This window comes from Siphateles boraxobius, unplaced genomic scaffold (assembly GCF_051911475.1).
Source record: "Siphateles boraxobius isolate OS27281-9 unplaced genomic scaffold, OSU_SipBor_1 15, whole genome shotgun sequence".
NCBI lineage: Eukaryota > Metazoa > Chordata > Actinopteri > Cypriniformes > Leuciscidae > Siphateles > Siphateles boraxobius.
The window spans coordinates 5,323,661-5,343,541 of record NW_027508755.1 but is presented as its reverse complement, the minus strand read 5'-3'; the positions used below and the strand labels follow the sequence as shown (position 1 = coordinate 5,343,541).

Genomic DNA, 19,881 nt, shown 5'->3' with positions numbered 1-19,881 from the left:
GAAGACTGCAGTCAAGATTATCAAGTTAAGACTTATGAGGTCGGCTGATGCAGGTGCAGTGCCCATCTGTCCTTAGTATTGCTTTTGAAGAGCACTTCAACCCCAAATATTATAGGTTTAATAATATGATAGCTCTTAATGTACATGAATGAATGAGAGCATTTAGAGTGCATAGAGAGCCTTCAGCGCACAGTGAGAGTAAATTGAATTTGATGAGTTGTGAGCCTGAAGTGGTTTATTGGCATCTAAGCACACAAATGACTGGCTGGCTTATGATGGATGGACTGAGATCAATTTGATTTCTGGAAGGCAGCAGTAGCCCAAGAATAAAAAAAAAAAACTGTTTATCTCTGTGTTGCTTTAGTTTTGTGTGTGAACCACAAATTATATCATATGTAATTCAGTGTTTTTCGTTTGCTTTTTGTTTTTTTCAATGCTGGCTTTTCGCTTTTAAAAATAAACCAATTAGATATTACAATCTGTTTTCATTGAGTTCAAAGCGAGAGAATCAGATCATTGGGAGTGTACGTCAGAATCTTATTACAGCGCATAATAAAACACACACTTTCACATCAGTGTCGCTTTGATCAGAGTCCTATTCTATTACTAATTTGGTAACACTTGACAACAAGGTCCTGAAAATTAGGCGATGCATTAACAATAAACAATACATTTATTACAGTATTCATTCATCTTTGTTAATGTTAGTTAATAAAAACTGTTCATAGTTAGTTCATGTTAGCTAAGGATTCGTTAAATAATATTAACAGAAACAAATTTGGACTTTAATAACATATTAATACATTTTGTAATTAACATTAACTAAGATAAAAAAAATGCTTTAAGAATGTCTCACTGTTAGTTCATGTTAAAGGCACATTATGTAAGTTTCGCCGCTGTTTTCTGACTTGTGTTGCTAAATGGAATGCAATTAATTTTAAAACATTTTATGGTGGAAAATATGCTGTATTACTGTAGCTACAAATAAAGCTTTTTCTAATTATGCCGTGCTAGCCACTTGGCAAAACAGTATTGTTTGATTTACTATTTGGGTACAAGTATGTTTCTCGCGGTGAATCAAGAAAACAAAAACATCGAACAATAAAACTGTTTTGAGCTATACAATTAGTTTTATGTCATTAAAAGTATCTAAACTGTTGCTCATCTGTCTAATAAAACCCATAATATATTAAAGTGTCTTTGGTGTTCCTACAGAACTAAAGCTGGAAATCAAGGGTAACGCGGATATGACGTCTTTGATAGGTGACACAATTACACGGGCCGTTACACTGGTTAAAATTGCTGAATTCTGAGTTTGGGATAATGTAAGTAAACAAGTAAGTCAAAATTTATAACATTGTTCTAGTGGTTTTTGGATATTTTATTCCAAAAATCATACATATTGTGCATTTAACTGTTAACTAATGTTAACAAATTTAACCTTATCATAAAGTGCTAACATTAATTATTTTTTATCGTGTAGATCGATAAAGAGCTCAACAAGAATATGAATTTGGCAGCTGTTATGTTTCCATTTTTGATTACAGTTTATTTTAAGGTGTGACGCAGACATTTACATTGTACTTACTCAAATAAGTACTGAGTAATATTAATTAACTGCATGTACTTACTGTAGAGTTGCAGTATGGGTTAAGGGTTTGGTTTAGGTTTAGTTACTTGTAATTATGCATAATTTACTGTTATAAATATAGTAAGTACATGTAGTAACTTGTGACTACGTCACCAAGTAGTAAGTCTTTTTTTGTGTGTGCTGACTGCTGAGGGGGCCGCTTTGCCGTGGTGAAACGATGTTTGTACATGTATATGTGTTTAATTATCGTTGCACGCAATCATAAAATACAGCTTATTGCAACCAAAAAAAGGTATTTCTGTGAGAAACGGACCTCGGTTTCAGGCTTAAAATATAACCGTGATGGTCGGGTTAAATATTTGGGGTATGGGCCGGGGTTCGGGCTTCAGATTTAAAGCCCGTGCAGACCTCTAACCAGCGGATTGGAAAATGGATGGATGTATGATTCAGCTGTGGGCGCCATCTTCTGGTCAGACGCGGGAATATATTCAGCGACTCTCACAGTGCATTATGGGTATTTTAGCTGTTGAGAATACATTGGTTGTACACTCGTGATTGTGGTGCATTGTGGGATTGAATGAGTGCTCTCGATAACGTCCACTATGTTTTCGGACCCCACTACAAATGGCTGTACCTTCAAATAGTGCCCTATTCAAGAGTATAGATGGTGATTTCGGAAACAACCCTGACTACCCCAACACTGCCCTTGTTGGATGTTATCTGACTTTGTCTGACCTTATCTGACACATCCAATTCAGGTTTTAGAGTTTCTTCAAATGAGCACATCTTTACACACATTTAAAATGTGCAGTGCTGAGGGGCTTGAGGACCAGGGTTGGGAACCACTGCTCTACACCATTGTAAAATGCTGATTAACTCAAATAGGTTTAATTACTGGAGAAACTAGCATTCCCATTTATCTCAATAGCATGTTACAACGCTGACACAGGACAAGAAGTGACTTACATGCATCTATCTTTACTCACAGGCGCTCAGTTTTGCTTGAGCCTTAAATGTCATGTGTCTAATCACTTTGTAGTCACAGGAAAATGATAATGCTAATTGTTTGATGACACCACAGGGACATGAGAGTCTCAAGCCCTTCACACAGCAGACTGAGAAAAACATGGCAGTTTCACACTTTGCCATCCAAAATATAATGAACTATTTGTGATTTATGATGCATGCAGTTGTCTCTAGTCCAAAAGCTTCATTAACTGCAACCATGTCTGTCATTTGTAGTGTTTGTGTTCCACAGGCGGAGCGCAGGTTAACAAGTCTGGACATTGTGTACGGTGCCGACTTCATGTTGCTTATTTGTCTCGCATCTGTGGTGTTGTTTCATAGAGAAAATTATATAGAGAGACAAAGTGGGGAGCACTAAATGGCATCAATCAGTGCACACTTTATGTCTGTTTTGTTAGACAAGACAATCATCTTGTTGTTGTTCACTTTTTCCTCGGCTATAGTCAGAAATCTCTCCATTTTAAAGTAGACCTGAAACAATATGGATTCCACTCAACCTAAAAGTTTTGTACACCACTGTCCTTTTTTGTAGTTGTACTGCTGTATTCTGAGACTCTGGGTCTAGAAAATAGAGAACTATTGATTTTCTTTTTTTGATAGCAGATGCTCATCATCTTAAACTGTACAGAGAGAGGCTTTCATTAATGGCCGATCTGTCAGACTCACTGCTGGATATGAAGTGTGTCATCCGGAGGTGTGGGCAGCACTGCTAATAGTCCTTTGGGCTCTCGGGGCTCAGAAATGATGGGAATGAAACTAGCAGAAACCATGAGCTAGACAGGAGACAGTGTGTTTGAGAATGCATGACTTCCTTTAAGTTAGTTCATAATCCTCATTATTCTGAATGATGACACTCATTAGATTGTCATTACTGTTCATACTGTAGTGAAACACATCCTGACTAGACACAATGATAGTGTAAACATAAAGCATAGATCAACGCTATCTCACGACCAATTCGTATGAATTCGTACAATTTGTCTAAACCCCAGTGATGGGTAGGTTAAGGGGCGGGTTCATACACTCAAAAAAATAATTTTTGCCTCTTGTTAAATTTAATTAATTAAAATAAGCAAAAGTAACACGGTTGTTTAATATTTTGTCACAACTTAATTTAATTGTGTTCAATCAACCTAATATATTTGAAACTGAAGTTTACTTAATTCATTTCTGTAAAAACTACATGAATCATTTTTGTTGACAACTAACTGGGCAGTGGATCTGTGGTTCCCAGCATGCTTTGCGAGGGACGTAAATTTAGGGATTAAAGTGTTATTTTATGTGTTTTTCAGTAAATGGAAAGATGTTCTTTGTTCATGTTAGTATTTAATGTTCAGTTATTTTAGGAACTTAGAGGACTTTCTGTAATGTTTTTGAATCTTGTGGTTACCATTATGCAGAAGAGTGACGACTGCGTTTAGCATGTGGGCACTCAATACACACAACACATATATTAAACCTCACTTGCAGACCTGCATAAGTATCTAATATTGTTATGAACAAAATATATTTTAATTCAATTAAATGCTAGTAGCTTATATCATTTGAAGTAACGGAAGAGTCAAATTAGCTAATATTATAATGTTGGTGATTTTAGGCAGGACATGAAATAAATCTAGGTAAAGACTTTATCTAGAAGGAATGACACAATTATTTTAATAGTCTTGACTAAATTAATTTAAGTTCATACAGCAAGATTATAACAAATCATTGGTAAGATGTAATTCAATTTCGTGGAAAATGTTTCCTTAATTTAATTAAGTTGGTTCAACAGCTTATTTTTTTGAGTGTACGAATTGGGCAACTCGTAAAATGTACGATTTAGGAAAAATCATACAAATTTGTGAGTGAGGTCAATATGCAAACATCTCAGTCATAATGTGGAATATTAGCATAATGCCCGCCCAAAGGTATATGCAAAGAAGGAAGGCAAGGCATTAGAGAATGTTGTCTGGATCTGCTGTGCGTTTCGATGCGAAAGCAAAACCGCTTTGTTTGGCCTTTTGAAAACGGTTGAAATTAAGAATCAATAAGTTTGCTTGTATACAGTGCATTTACAGAGGACAGCTTCCTTATCCTGCAGAATACAGCCCATGCAATAAAATAAATAAATACATAAATAAATAAATAATATATATATAAATAATAAAAACTTACCTCTTATCTTGAGCAAAATAAGCAAGCTGACACTCAATACAACCTCTATCTTTTATGCCGAATACATACAAATGTAATTTACTCCTTTTAGTTTGTCAAGAGATTTAAAGTGCCGTTTTTTTAAGAGTGCACATGTGAGTGAACAAGCTTGTGATTGAATCTGCAAAATCTCTAAGAAAAATGAGAATTCTCCTCAGATGCCATGTCCATAATTAGCAATAAATCATGCATTAATTAAAAGAAGTTATTGCTCCACCATCTGCGTGACATCATTAACCAACATGGTTGAACGTCAGGTTTGCGGCAATGCGGTTTTGGGACACAGTCGTAACCAGCCAGTTGATTTATTCAATGATGCATCGTACTATGGTATTTAAGCAGCGAGTTTTACGTCATTGTACGAGAAACACACTCCAAAGCATTTCTGACAGAGTGGGAATAAGGGTGCTGCAATAATGCACAATACAGTATGTGAAAAACAATGTGTTTTTTTAACCTTAAACCATATTAACCTATTCTAGTACACCCAATAAAAAAAAAAAGTCAATCGTCCCCTCAATCTGTGCACAATTTTTGTCACATGACTATATGTTTAGAAAGAGTCTGTCATATTCAAAAAAGTAATTGTTAAAGGGAATTACCAATATATAAAAATAAATTATTTGTCTGAACTTTATCCATGAATTGTAAAATGAAGCATTTCTTAAAAAAACAGCTGTGCATTAATGTGTTTAGACATGTTGGTGTAAGCGTGTTGCTCAACTGATGGTGATATTAAGCTTTGTCTCCACATGTAGGAAATACTACAACTATTACAAATACTATTACAGGATGTTGAAAAATGTTTCACTGTTTTCAAAAACTAAATATTATTTATTATTATTGACATCTTAACTCTAATATGGAACAAGTTGTGTCACTGGACATCCTTTTTGTGATATCATGTTGTGACATATTACAGTGTGTTATTGATGCTTCCAATTTAATTTGATAGCAGCATGAAATATAGAGTATTGTCTCTCTTTTCCTTATCTCAAATACTGCCCAAATGGATAAACTTTTTACAATGTACAGTGATAAAACGAGGTTGGTGTATAATAGTCATAAAAGCTTAATGTTCTTTATGCAAAAATACAACTTTTTATTTTTATTTGGGGGTGAAAAATAATGGTTCCAGAAGGGAATTTTCTCAGGAATGCCATAGCATTTTTTTTTCCACAAAGAACCTTTCAGTGAACTGTTCTTAAAATAAAAAAAAAATTCTTATAGTATGAAGAACATTTTAAAAATGTTAAAAAAACAACCTTTTGTGGAATAGAAAAGTTGCATGAATGCTAAATGTTCTTCATGGAACCCCAGACAGATGCCAATAAAACATTATTTTTAAAAGTGTAGCACAGTGACATCACTGACATACAACTCTGCATAACATAAAGAAAGACCCAATTCGTCCTATCTCAGATCGGATAATCCGAGTAAACTGGTGGAAATCCATCGGATGGCGCTCTTGATGCCTTTAGTGTGCACTGGGAGCTGTCCACGGCTCTGAAACTACAGCTGAGCGTTTTAAGCTCGCTGACGCTTCATCCGAAGCAGCTGAACTATATTCCTCTTTATATTGAGCCACAGAGACAACATTATTCCCAGAGAAGGAGAAAGTGATGGCACACATCACAGAAAACGCCAGTCGTGCCGCTGAATTGATCCAGTGTCGTCGCGCGCTGCGCAGGGAGTTCTGACGCGGTTATTCCCCTCACGAGCTTCTACTCCCTGATACTTCACTAAAATCTACAGAGATGGACCTTTGTCTGCTGGATTATTTTTGAGTCTATTTGGAAACTATTATGAGTAGGAGTTCAACATCACCAAATGAATGACCTGCTGATTTCTTTGATCAGCAATCTTCGGATGTTTTTCTTCTAGCAACTTCATCAAAGAGCTTTCAGTTAAAGGAAGGCGTTTGCATTAAGCTCGCATATTAAGAAACTCAACCGGGGGGAACAGATTAAAGTAAATTATGCATTTTTTAGTTCGTATGTTGTTGCACAGCCCGCATGAAAAATGATTTCTGTAAATAGTGAGTGTATAACTATGATAAGAAGATGCCTGCTGACGTTCAAACCGTTCAGGTAAGACTTGACAATCGAGGACTCATTTAAATGTGAAGATATTGCAGATATTTGACACAATTAATGTGAGACTTTATAAATGTGAGATCAAACAATGTAACAGCGTTAACAATATTACTGTCGTTTTGTTTTATTTCTTAATGGTACTATAGGTAAAAACCAGATCATATTTAGATAGATAGATAGATAGATAGATAGATAGATAGATAGATAGATAGATAGATAGATAGATAGATGCTTACCATGATAATTTTTGTGAGAACTATTTCGCGGAAAACTATTTTAACGGAAAAGTTCGTATCCTCGAACAAAGCTGAAATGTTGTCAAACTTCTCTCTTCACTGTTAGCCTACCACATGAAAGTAGCCTATATCTACAAAAAAAAAAAGAAAAGAAAAAAAACATAATTGCTTACTGCAAATAACATGGTGTGAATTTATGGAGGTCTTGGAACTATTTTAGGCTCTTGAAAGGATTTCATTGATGTTGTCAGAAGAGCTTCTGGAAAGGATGTGAGGGTGGTGTAAGAAGTGAGATTCTGGCGAGCTTTCACGCTGTTTTCACACAGTGGCGAACAATCAGCAGTGCGAGGATGTGGGTCATTCTGTTCTGCAGGAGCTCTGCAACTTTTAAAATGAATATGACTGTAGTTTAAGCCATTCCCCCCGAATATTACATACATTACAGAGATATGCTGTGGTTGAACTCAGACAATTAAATTTTATTAATTAGCCGATTTAATTAGGCCTATATTGTGGAAATAAAATTAAAATAATGCCTAACAGGAGATGATTACATCTTCGTCATCAATAGGTAGCCAACATTGTAATCACATTTCCTCTGGCTTTTCTTGCCATAACAAACACAGTTACAGCCAGAGACAACTAACATATATTTTTTTTTTTTTAAAAATCGAGATTCATGGTGCAAAGCTAAAGCAAACTGATCACCATAATGGTGACCTAAAAACTATTATTCTTGTGTTTCTCTTCTCTTCAGTGATTCTGCTTGCTATCATCAGATGTCTTCAATAACCCTCAATCATCACTCAATTAATCACTTAATCATGTTATTAACTCCCTGATTCAGTATTACATTGCTGATGGTTCTTATATTAACACTGTGCAGTTATTTAATGAATGAATAAATTATTTTCATTACTGTTTGAACAACTTGATTTGGCCATATTTATAGTGTTTTGAATTCCACCTAATTTTTTTTCAAATATCTGTAATGCAAATGTTTATTCACCTGAGGATGAATTATACTTATTATTATTGTTTTGAATAAGCACAAGCAGGGCTTGAACAGCTGGGTTGGTTGGGTTAATTTGATACAATTTTGCTCTACCATAAGCTGCAGCCTGGTCTCATTAGAAAAACGTACCTGTGGCAAAATACGTTGCTTTGTGCATGTTTCGCGACAGTTTAAAAGTGAAATATCCAGTGAGTGGCGTTAAAAGCGTGTTAATTTTTTTCAGATGAATGTGAATATGGAAACGTTTTATTACGTTGGAGTTTGTATGTATCACCGCAGTTCTGAATTGAAATGGCCGGTGAGTGGCGCTAAAAGCTTAATGCTCAATTTTACAATAACGTACACCTACACTAAACCCTAAACTTACCCGTTAGTGTTAACTAAAGCAAATGTGACATAAAAAGGTAATCGATAACCATGGCATTTTAGCTTGTTTTTGGACTCTTGTCTTTGAGCTCTTTTATCGTGACTCGTTTTTCTGTACCCAAGCTCTCGGCATGTACAATTCTGTAGCAGCTGAGCTACCGAACAAGCATAGTACATCAGTAAAACCGAACATATGGAGCTGGTTTAGTGATGCAAACTCCAAAATATATTCATTTACAAATCATGCACTGTGGTAATTGTACAAATAGCTGAGAGAAAAAAAAAAGTATGTTTTAATCCATAATCTGCCCCTGTAATCATAATTTTGTGTGAAAACGATTAAAAGTGCTTGCTGTTTTACTGCTTCTAGTGTTCATTTCTGTTAGAAACTGCAGTGATATGTACCTGATGGTACATATTTTGTGACACTGCCATAGATAAGCCTCTTAACCTTTTCGTTAAGAAGAAAATCCAACCCAACTTTGAGAGGACCAAGCCAAACATGATTAGGCCTATGCATTTCTGCTTAGATAGTGACACTGGATATCAACCACACGGCATACGCTGATACCTTATCATATGCTATATACTTATGTATAATAGTTATATCTAATAACGTAAAGTACCAGGTGCGAAAGCCCCTCATGTCATTAGAAAAATATATATGCTGTTCTTTTCCATAAAATGACAGTGACCATATCTGAGAGGCTCTAAAAATGACAAAATATCCCTACCATTACATACCATACAGAACATATGACTCGTGTTATATTCCAAGTTTTGTCATGACAACTCTTAGGAGATTGGTATAGTAATATAGATTGGCATGGTAATGCATATGGCAAAAGCTGCTACACAGCTGCTGATGCAGAGCAAGTACCAAGACTTATTACTGCAAATACATTCACAGGCATTGCTGTGAGCATGTAAGACATTCTGCTGCACATGTAACATCTATACAGGTGGAGCTGGGGAAAGTGGAGGGGTTCTGAAAGCGTGCTGCATACTGTGCCATGTAGATAATGAGGTGATCGCTACCAAATGAGTCGAAGACTTATCAGCCTGTGCCATCTAGAGTTTTATGCCAGAACTAGGAAATAATCTTACAATAGCGTTGTACGAGGAACAGTCGCATTCCAAATCTTCTGAAGTCATACGGTATGCCTGTGTGACAAACGGAGCATGAGCACCTTTGTGTTTTTTTGTTGTTGTTTTTTTTACGTGGGAAATAAATAGGGGTGTAACGATATTCAAACCGAACCGAAAAACCGCGATACAGAACCCACGATACGAATCGCGATTCTCTCATGGCGTACCGAACACGGCCCTCCCCCTGCTGCCCCGCCCAGCCCTGGCTCACTGGACCTCATGTCTTATGTGTACACAACAAAGTCAGTTTTGTAGCCTAACAACCATTAACACCATATAATAACAAGCTCCGTGTTTTGTTACTTTCGATAATAAGCAAGGTGTAATCTTTCAAATTCTGTCTATATCACGTAATTCAAACAATAAATGATGTTTTATTAACAAAGTTCGGGAGGAGCACGTTCAGATAATTAAACCTAATTAAACACACGTGGAGCACATTCAGATAATCAAACCTAATTAGACACAAGTGGTGCTTAATCAACGAGGTAAGCGCTGTGTATATATACAGCAAACTTACCTCCGTTCATTGACAGTTTAACAGCATCCCTCCACCACCCCATCTCCTCACTTATAGTCCTAATACTCTTACAACAACGGGGGGAGTACTCTGGGTTCGGGCAAAATTCCGAGCTCGGAGCCCTCCCCCCGGACAGCACGCCAAATACGCATAATCTTTACTCTGTTTAATTGATGTAAGTGTGAACTCGTGAAATGCCGTTTTGGCGCTCTTTGCTGTGGCATGAGATCGCTGTACTAGCTCCTCATTTCAAGCGCGAGCGCGAGTAAACGTGATCATCTCTTCCTCAGTTACAGAATAAACATGAATGGACACCTGAAGGTATTTTGAGAGATACAGTATACTTACTGTAAGGCATCACAACTCGTTTAATCGCTCAATCAGTGTTTCAGCAGCGGAAAGACATCAATAAAACAGCTTAGTTTTTCACATAGCATTATATTTATCTCAGCAGGCAAGTCATCCAAATGAACTCTTGCACTAAATAAATGCACTATATTAGCCTGTTAATGATATCTTGATTATTTAATGTATGTTTAAAATATCTTTCATGAAATTGACAGCAACTGTATAAATTATTATATTTCAATAACGAATTAGAGTAAAAATACAAGTTAATGCAAAAACTGCCTTATGTTCAGTTTACATGTTTTCATACAATGTGTTTGGTGTTGATTATTATATCTAAAAAATAAATAGCATCTGAATTTAGGCTAAAAGTCTGGGCTCTGTTTCTTAACCTTAAAGTTATAGTAATGTGCAGCTCCTTATATAGTTTACAGCATTAGCAGATCTTATTTTTTTATCCTTGCGTTTTAATCCGAAACGTTTAATTGTAATTGAATTAATTTAAAGACAAAGACACAATTTTTTCATTAAACCACTGTTTAAAAAAAACAAAAAAAGCAATTTTAGCTTTCTAAACCCCACTGAACCGAAACCGAACCGAACCGAGACATCAAAACCGTGAGAAGAACCGAACCGTCAGTTTGGTGTATTGTTACACCCCTAGAAATAAACTATCCTTTTATAGAAAAGAGCTGTGCTAATGTTTTTCTCATCCAATAAATTAATAAATAAATAAAGCTTTAATTTATTGGGTGAACTATTCATTTAAAGGACATGTTTCACAAAGACAACATACGTCTTCTAACAATATACTATCATAATTGATCCTCATCACTGTCTGGCTGGAAAGTCTTTTTTACATGTTTTTCTTTTTCCACCACAGCACATTTATATCTGTCTGTCTCGGTCTGTCTTTTTCAGGATATTTGTGGCGGGAATCGGTTTCTTCAGTCTGTGCTTCTTAATGACCTCTCTGGGGGGGCAGTTCTCGGCCAAGCGACTGGGCGATTCCCCATTCAGCATTCGGACCGAAGGTACATTAATACCTGGCAGCTCTGCACGTCCACCTGTGCTGACCATATGCATGTCTAATTCATCCTGTGGCATTTGGAAAGTGTCATTTTATGGGATCTTTAATGGGGTCAATGGAGGGCTTTGCGTTGGCCTTTAACAGGCTTGATTATCCTTGGGTCGGTGTGCTGTGAATAGCATCTCTGGCTGTCGAAGAACCCATTTGTTTTCAGTCATCACTTTTTTTGAAAATAGATCACACCAGAGGCTAGAGGTCTCGCTCACTGCAAATGCCAAAAAGAACCTGTCCATGAGAAAGACTCACCCAAAAAATACCATTCAGTCATCATTTACTCACTCATCAAGGGTATTTGTGAAAGTTGATGAATGAAGGGTGTTCAAAATATGATGCCGGCACAGATTCTATGTGACCTAGTTGAGATCGTATTCTCCGCAATAGATGTATGCGATGCTGACTTAGAATTTAGTGAGGCAGCGTATATACCTTCTACCTTTTGTGAAAGCTTAGATGTTGGAATCACACCTATACTGCTTTAAAATTCTGCCTACATGGGCTCACTACAGAGGTTTTGGAAGAAAGCCTATGTTTAATATTCAGTTCCTTTCTAGTTTCAACACCGCTGTGCCCAACAGGAAATGGTGTACCCAAATGTGGCAAATAGCCATCTTAAGAGCTCCACTCGGTAGCTGGAAAATTGGAAAACTGTTTCATGGTGTGCTCAGCAAACCCCAGTATAAAGCTGAAGATGATGGATTAGTGTTCTGTGATGTTGTGGGAGAGGTCGCATGGAGAAAAAAGGGAGAGAGAGAGAGAAAGAGCACAATCTGATTAATTAACCACTCCCAGACTGAGGTCTTCAGAACGCATCTGGCTTTTGCTCATTAAACACTGCCTGCTGATCAGCCAGAGATGGACGTCACTGTGTTTTGGGAGCCCAGCGCTGACATGTGAGATGTGAGGGTTACTTTAAAATGAATTCCAGTTACAAATGACTAATTATTTCAAACTAAGTACATATGAATTACTTAAAATCCATATCCAAAAATCACTACACATATTGCAATCTGGCTTTTTGATTTTTTTTTTTTAATTGCTGCAAGAAATGAAAATAAAGACAGGAATAGTCATATCTGCTAGATCAGGTGTTTTCAAACTGGGGGCTGCAAGTCATTGACGGGGTCCGTGGAAAACTCCAGTGTATAAATTGGGTGTTTATAAAAGAGTAATGTTTAGAATTGGGGTCCCTCATGTGAGAATGATCATATTTGGGGGGCTGTGGCATCTAAAAGATTGATAACCCCTGCACTAGATGAGTCAAGTCAAGTCACCTTTATTTATATGGTGCTTTTTACAATACAGATCGTTTCAAAGCAGCTTTACAGTGATAACAGGAAAATAACAACAAAGTTTATTTCTAGACTAAAATGGCTACATAAGTTCAGTGATGGTTCATTTTTGTTGTAAAAAAAGTTATTAATTTAGTTAAATTATATATATATATATATATATATATATATATATATATATATATATATATATATATATATATATATATATATATAGCTGCTCTGGAGAAAACCGTGATGTCATCTTCCAGCTAAGTTCAGTTCTCATATAACGGCGTCAATGCATGACTTATATAGACTTATACTTACAGTTTTATATATAGATGAATTATAGTTCATCCAAAAAAACAATGTGTTATTAGAAACATGCTGTTATTTATGTTTGTTTGTTTTTTTCTGTGTAACTTAAAATGGTCTTTTGTTGGTTTGTTTTATGCAGTTACATTTAAGAATGTTAAACACTGGGTCATTATTGTCAGGTTTAGTTTCAATATTACATAATTTTGTGGCAATTTTTTTTTTATTGTATTACAGTATTAAAGTAAAACAATGCTGATATATAGGCTACCAATTATGTATATAATAGCACAATTATGTATAAATACTTAAATATTTACATAATCTTTTTATTTATTTATTTGAAGTTTTAAAGAATTTTTTTTGGTATCACTTTATTTTACAGCCCTGTCTCCCATACCATGCACTTATTATATCAATTACAATAACTGGGTAATAACTAGGGACTAACCCTGAACCTACCTCTAAACCTTATATTACCCAGTACTTTCTTAGGTAAGTACACTGCAAGTGCACATACTGTACAATAAAATGTTGCCAATTTTTGGGCATTACTGATTACTGATCTAACAGTTATGTTCAGCTCTAGCAGTAAACATGTAAACATGTTATCTCAATGCTCACTTTTGGCCCGTAAGAGAAAACCTGCTGATTCTCTGATCCTCTTCCACATAAGAGATCCACCAGCTTTTACACCCTCACTCTGGCCATGTTCTATCTTGAATAATACCATCCAGCATATGTTCTGGGATTATGCCTCTAATGGATACTAATGGCTATTCTAAGAAAGCAGAAATTTGTTATTATACATTTTTAATGAAACCTTGCGTGTGGGTTGATGCAAGGAGCACTTTGTCAGTTTTAAGTAGCAGGATTGTGTTAGTTAAGCAAGAAATACAGGATGCCTAGCATTACAGCCATAAATCTAGGTTTCAAACTAGCTTGCGTTTAGAGAATACATCCCTTCACTGGACAGGCCCTAACTTATTACTATTCCAACTGGATATATAACCTCTGATTAAATCTGATTTAACCTATAGTCAAAATATTGCCAAAATGTGTATATTTAGATGCGTCATTATTAGGGATGAAAATCTTCTCTTTTTCATGCAATGGATGTGGATGGTGATTCATACATCTAATATAAAAATTAGACAGAACCAAAGTTCAGCTCATTACAGCACAGGCTGACCTTTGGTTAAACAATCAGCCGGAAGGTGTGTTAATGCCTTTTCACAGCTGTTTATACACGTTCTACTCATTAACCTAAAAATAATAATTCTTGTCTTCTTTTTAAATTGAAAAGCAAATTATCAGAAGGTACACGGACATTAGCAACACACTAATGTATTTTAAGTACTATTTATTACAATAGTACTCTGTTCAAGGGATCATGGCATTGATTTTTTTTAAATAATTTTTATATTTTTCTTGAGGTTCAATTATAATATGAACAATTAAAAAATAAAAAGAATATATGGAAAAACTATCACGTTTAACCCTCAAACGCAAGTATCAAACGCGAAACGCAAGTAACTTTGTGGGCGGATCTCGGGCGTTGTTGTTATTAAACCGGCGGGATTAATGACTCTTGCACCCGACAAAAATCTAAAATGGGTTAGTCTGAAGTATCTATATTACTCATAGGTGTGGTTTGGGCGTAACCTGAAATGAACCAATCAGAGCGTCATCTCACATTCCCTTTAAAAGCAGGCGCGCTTGTTTCATGACGGATTGCTATTATAATGGCGGATTTGCCAGGAGCATGCCAGGAGCAGTTCACAGCCGAGGAGACCGACGTTCTCATCAGGGCCGTAAAAGACAGAGAAGTGACATTGTATGGGGATGGGAGAAACCCACCCAAATTACCTTCGGTTAAAAAGGCGTATAATAATTTGGGGAAATGTGTAAGCTAGATTTATGCCTATTTTTTCACATCTTCATGAACACCACAAGGTTTTCCCTTCGTGTGGTAATATTTTTCCTTGTAATTATGTATGGTTTGCAAAAACGGGAACTGCTGCGTCTGTGTAAATGAGAGAAGCAAAGTGTATGCACGTTGTGCACGCAGTACATTATGGCCAAGCATGCACCCTTAAAATAGCATCTGATTAACGCGCCACTGACTTTAGACTAGGTGTTTCATGGTCTGTGGCGGAATTGTTTTCTGAAACTGCAAAATAGCACCAGGGAACGTTTACGCCAGAACACGCCTCTTCTTTTCGGTAGCGCAAGTTAATTCCCTAATTTACAGACATGTGTCTGTGGAGGGTGCAAAATAGGAATGATACATGCGTCGGTGTGCAAAGTCAATTGTGCTGGGTGCAAGTTAGAGCCCTTATTCTCACCCTCTGTATGAAATTATCTGTTTTTTAAGGGGCAGCTCCTTTGAAGTGCCATTTTTTTTTCTTTGTTTCTTTCTCAGATATTACCTTTCATGTAGTGTGTTACATAGATGTTAAAAGTTTCAAAGATCAAAGTGCTCGATAAATGGATTAATTGTCTAGCAAAAGAATGAACAGATTCTGAACTTGCCTGGAATGAGTCGTCAGTTCTTCCTTCTCGAACCTAAAGTACGGTTTATAACAAATTCGCATAATGCCAGTCTATGGTCTTCATTGGCTGGTCACCAACAATGTCTACTTTGACATTTTTTCTACTAATTTGTTTGTTTTAAGTAATGGAGTGTCTATTTACACTAAGCTCAAATAGCCCACCTTGTTGGCTATTTACACTAGCTCAGATCAGAGTAGACCAATCACAACAGACTGGGTCACCTGACTAATCAGAGTAGACTAATCACAACAGACTGGGCCATCTGACCAATGAGAGCCAGTCAGTGCTCACCGGTGGGTGCTAACACTACCTGAGAGCCATGAGACCAATGTATGTTTGAGAGCGCGTGTCCAGTTTTGTGCGAGAGTGAAGGAAATTTGAACGCTCTCATGTTTAATGATTTTTGTTGTTAAAAGAACGCCATAGAAACTGCTTATATCACCTATGCCAGGATCTAACACTGTTGATGATTATGAACTAAATTACTTATAATTAGGGCTAGCAATATATTCAAATGTTAAATTACTTTTAATTGATTAATTGCACACTCAATTAAGCATACACCATTTTTCTTGTTTAACTCTCTGAGGTCGGCAAACGCGCCGGCACGTTTTGCTCGATTTTTTTCACATAGCAGGAGAATTGACTTAAAATACTCTGTAGTTTTTGGTCATACATACTTAATAAATATAAAAAAATAAACTATTGAATGTCTACTTTTTTATGTGTCCACATACAATCGAAATAAAAAATTGTGCTTTTGTAAAATAAAGAAAATAAACAGGGTGTGCTTTCTGCCTCTCCGTCTCCGTGAACTTTTTTTCCGGAGCACGTCTCTAAACTTAAAACTCAGTAAATACTATTCACCCAGGCATGGGCAATATATGTTTATAATCATTTAAGTGTGTACTTTTAAATTATCTAAATCCAAACTAAAATAAATATTCTCTGTTTATGTAATCTATATAAAAAGAGAGAGATGTCAGTGATTCTCATTATCGTTCTCTCAGCTCATTATTCTGCTAATGTGACACGCCCACGGAGAGCGCGCGGTATTCAAACGCAAATGATCTGAAGCAACACATGCAAACGTGTAAACGCCCCTCATAAACTCGATAACACACCAAATTTAATCATCAGATTAATGTACTATTTCGTCTTGCGAGGCTGTGAGGAATAATCCTGGGACATTTACCTCAGAACATGTGCTGGTTTATTTTCATTTCGAGGAGAAGCGGATCTAGCCGAGAATTGTGAATAGTACATTTTTTATTCTTGTGCTTTGTTCTAATCACGATATGGAATAGTGTCTGTAAACGCAAAAATACTGTTTATATTTTAATCACGTTTCTGTGTGTGAATGAATTAAGGGCACATATGGGCGCTGTTGTTTATGTACCAGATGAAATATGAAAGAACATTTCGTAGTTTTGGATTTTTACGTTTTAATTCTAAAATAGACATCAAATAAGCTTTTGTTAGCCAGTTTCTGCTCATATGTTAAATATATAGTATGTGCTGTCAAAAATAAACTCATCAACTAAGATGCTATTAGAGATTTTGTTCCAATGTAAGGGTACTTTTAAAAAGAATACTTTATAAGAAATTTATGGGAAAAGACAATTTTCTTTTCAAGATGTTTCCAACTCTGACTTTGAACAAATTCTGTAGAATGGCCCATATAGCCTATTTGAACAGGATATGTTTCCAGGTATGTACTAAAAATGTGCTTTTGACTTTCATTTATATTTGGATTATATATATTGTATATACTGCCGTTCAAAAGTTTGGGGTCGGTATGATTTTTAATGTTTTTAAAAGAAGTCACTTATGCTCACCAATGCTGTATTTATTTCATTAAAAATACAACAAAAAACAGTAATATAGTGAAATATTATTACAATTTAAAATAACTGTTTTTTTTATATATTTTAAAATATAAGTTATTCCTTTGATCAAAGCTGAATTTTCAGCATCATTACTCCAGTCTTCAGTGTCACATGATCCTTCAGAAATCATTCTAATATGATGATTTGATGCTCAAGAAACATTTATGATTATGATCAATGTTGAAAATAGTTGTGTAAATTTTTTTTAGAATTCTTTGATGAACAGAAAGTTAAAAACAACAGCATTTATTTGAAATAGAATATTTTATAACATTATAAATGTCTTTACTGTCACTTTTGATCAATTTAATTCCTCTTTGATCAATACAAGTATTGATTTATTTTATTTATTATCCCCAAAAATAAAATAAAAACACTTACTGACCCCAAAGTTTTGAACGGTAGTGTTTAATGTTACAAAATATTCTATTTCAAATAAATGCTGTTCTTTTGAACTTTCTATTTATCAAAGAATCCTGAAATAAAAATGTAAATAACTGTTTTCAACATTGATAATAATGAGAATTTTTATTTTTTATTTACTTACTTTTTCCTCCTCACATTCTTTCTTGTGTGACACGCCTGAATGAAAGGCTCATTATGCGAATCATTGTCTTCTCGGGTGTGAATCATTCATGATGTGGGTTGGACCATTCACGCCCACACGCATATTGCCTTTCCAAACAAAAAGTGTTTTACAAAATTTAAATCAATGTATTGTTTTATGTGAATGATTAGACTTTAATTTTTATTTTTATCAATAACCATGCATAACTAATATTCTCTCAAAGATACAAACATGTACATACATGTTGCTCACATATTATGGTAACCCTGTTTGTGCTATATAGAGTGTAATTACACCTTTGCCATTAATCTGTTTATAAGCAACTGAACAAAGCACAAATGTCAGGGCATGTCAAAACATCTCAAGGACCCCGAAAACACTTTAGACCCCAGAGGGTTAACATATACATTTTGTCATCATTTGCTATATCTAGGAAATTAAACCAGATGATTTTCACAAAACTGTATTTTCTGCAAGCTTTTTTTCATGGTTAATTTAGGTATCTTTCCAAAAAAGGAAACTTAACCAAATGACAATGAGTTCATATAATTCATAAATGTATGTCAACTAAAGCATGCATCTGAAAAAAAAAAAATATCATTTTATACAAGTTGCGGTACCGAACAGGACCAAATGGAGATGCCAAAAAACAACAAACTTAAACCAACCACCCTGACCTGACTGCATTATATGCCTATTACAGTACACGGATCCATTCGGAATTATGGAATGTGGAAACAACGTGAATGCACTGAAATGTGTTTGTTTGCGCATCAATATAACAAAATAAATTACGTTGACAATTTCACATGCAGTAAATGCTCACTGTTATGATTGGCTAATTACAATGCAGAGAAAAAAGTATCAATACCCTCTTGCTGTTGCACATGAGTAAGCGAATGCAAATGTAAACGATCAAGGAAAATTGAATTTATGCAATTCTGCATCTTGTTTTCAAGTTCAATTCTATTTTGAATGATGCACCACCCTGCTAGTCGAGTCTCCCGTGTGCTTTGTATGGTGTTTTGTTGCTAGTGACTTATAAATCTGTAGATTGCAGGGCTTTGACACAACATCCTCTAGGAAGGTCATTATATTTCAGTTGGAGTCGTCCCCATGCTTCATCAGACTCCGGAAGATATCTGCACTGCTCCGAGATGAAAATCAGCACTCTTTCCTTTAGACAGTCAATGCAGAGTTCAAAAACTCTGGCCTTTGACAGTTGTGGCACACAGGCACTGCAGGAGATGAAAACACTGATTCTATTATAAGCCTGTATCTTCTTGTATAGAGGTATTTTCTCACTTGTATACACAGTGGGACACAAATGTCTGAGACCACAATGAAATGTCTTGCCTCAGATCTCAGATTTGAATGTAAAGTTTTGAAAAAGAATGTCAAATGAATTAGAAACAAATCTCTGCACTATTTCTAAGTCACAAATCAAATGTAATCAAATGACTTCTGCAAAATCAATCAAACCTATTACATATTATTATTATTATTACTATATTTTTTAAGGAATTGAAAGGATACAGCTGTGATATAATCATCCCCAGTCTCCTCGCCACGAGATGTGCCCTAGTTTCTCCAGCATCCATGTTTTCCTCCTTGCACTGTTGTGTATTCATAATGCTAAATGAGGGTCT

The 19,881-nt window shown here is 35.6% G+C and overlaps 1 protein-coding gene across 1 annotated transcript in view; it reads left to right on the top strand.

The window, feature by feature from the left end:
• Positions 1-6,283: 6,283 nt before the first annotated feature.
• mgat5b (alpha-1,6-mannosylglycoprotein 6-beta-N-acetylglucosaminyltransferase B) overlaps positions 6,284-19,881 on the top strand; it is a 198,853-nt gene continuing 185,255 nt past the window's right edge. The window contains exons 1-2 of the mRNA XM_077230694.1: positions 6,284-6,903; positions 11,465-11,577. Of these exons, the coding sequence (XP_077086809.1) occupies positions 6,836-6,903; positions 11,465-11,577 (181 nt within the window). The 5' untranslated portion in view covers positions 6,284-6,835. The remainder of the gene's footprint in view (positions 6,904-11,464; positions 11,578-19,881) is intronic.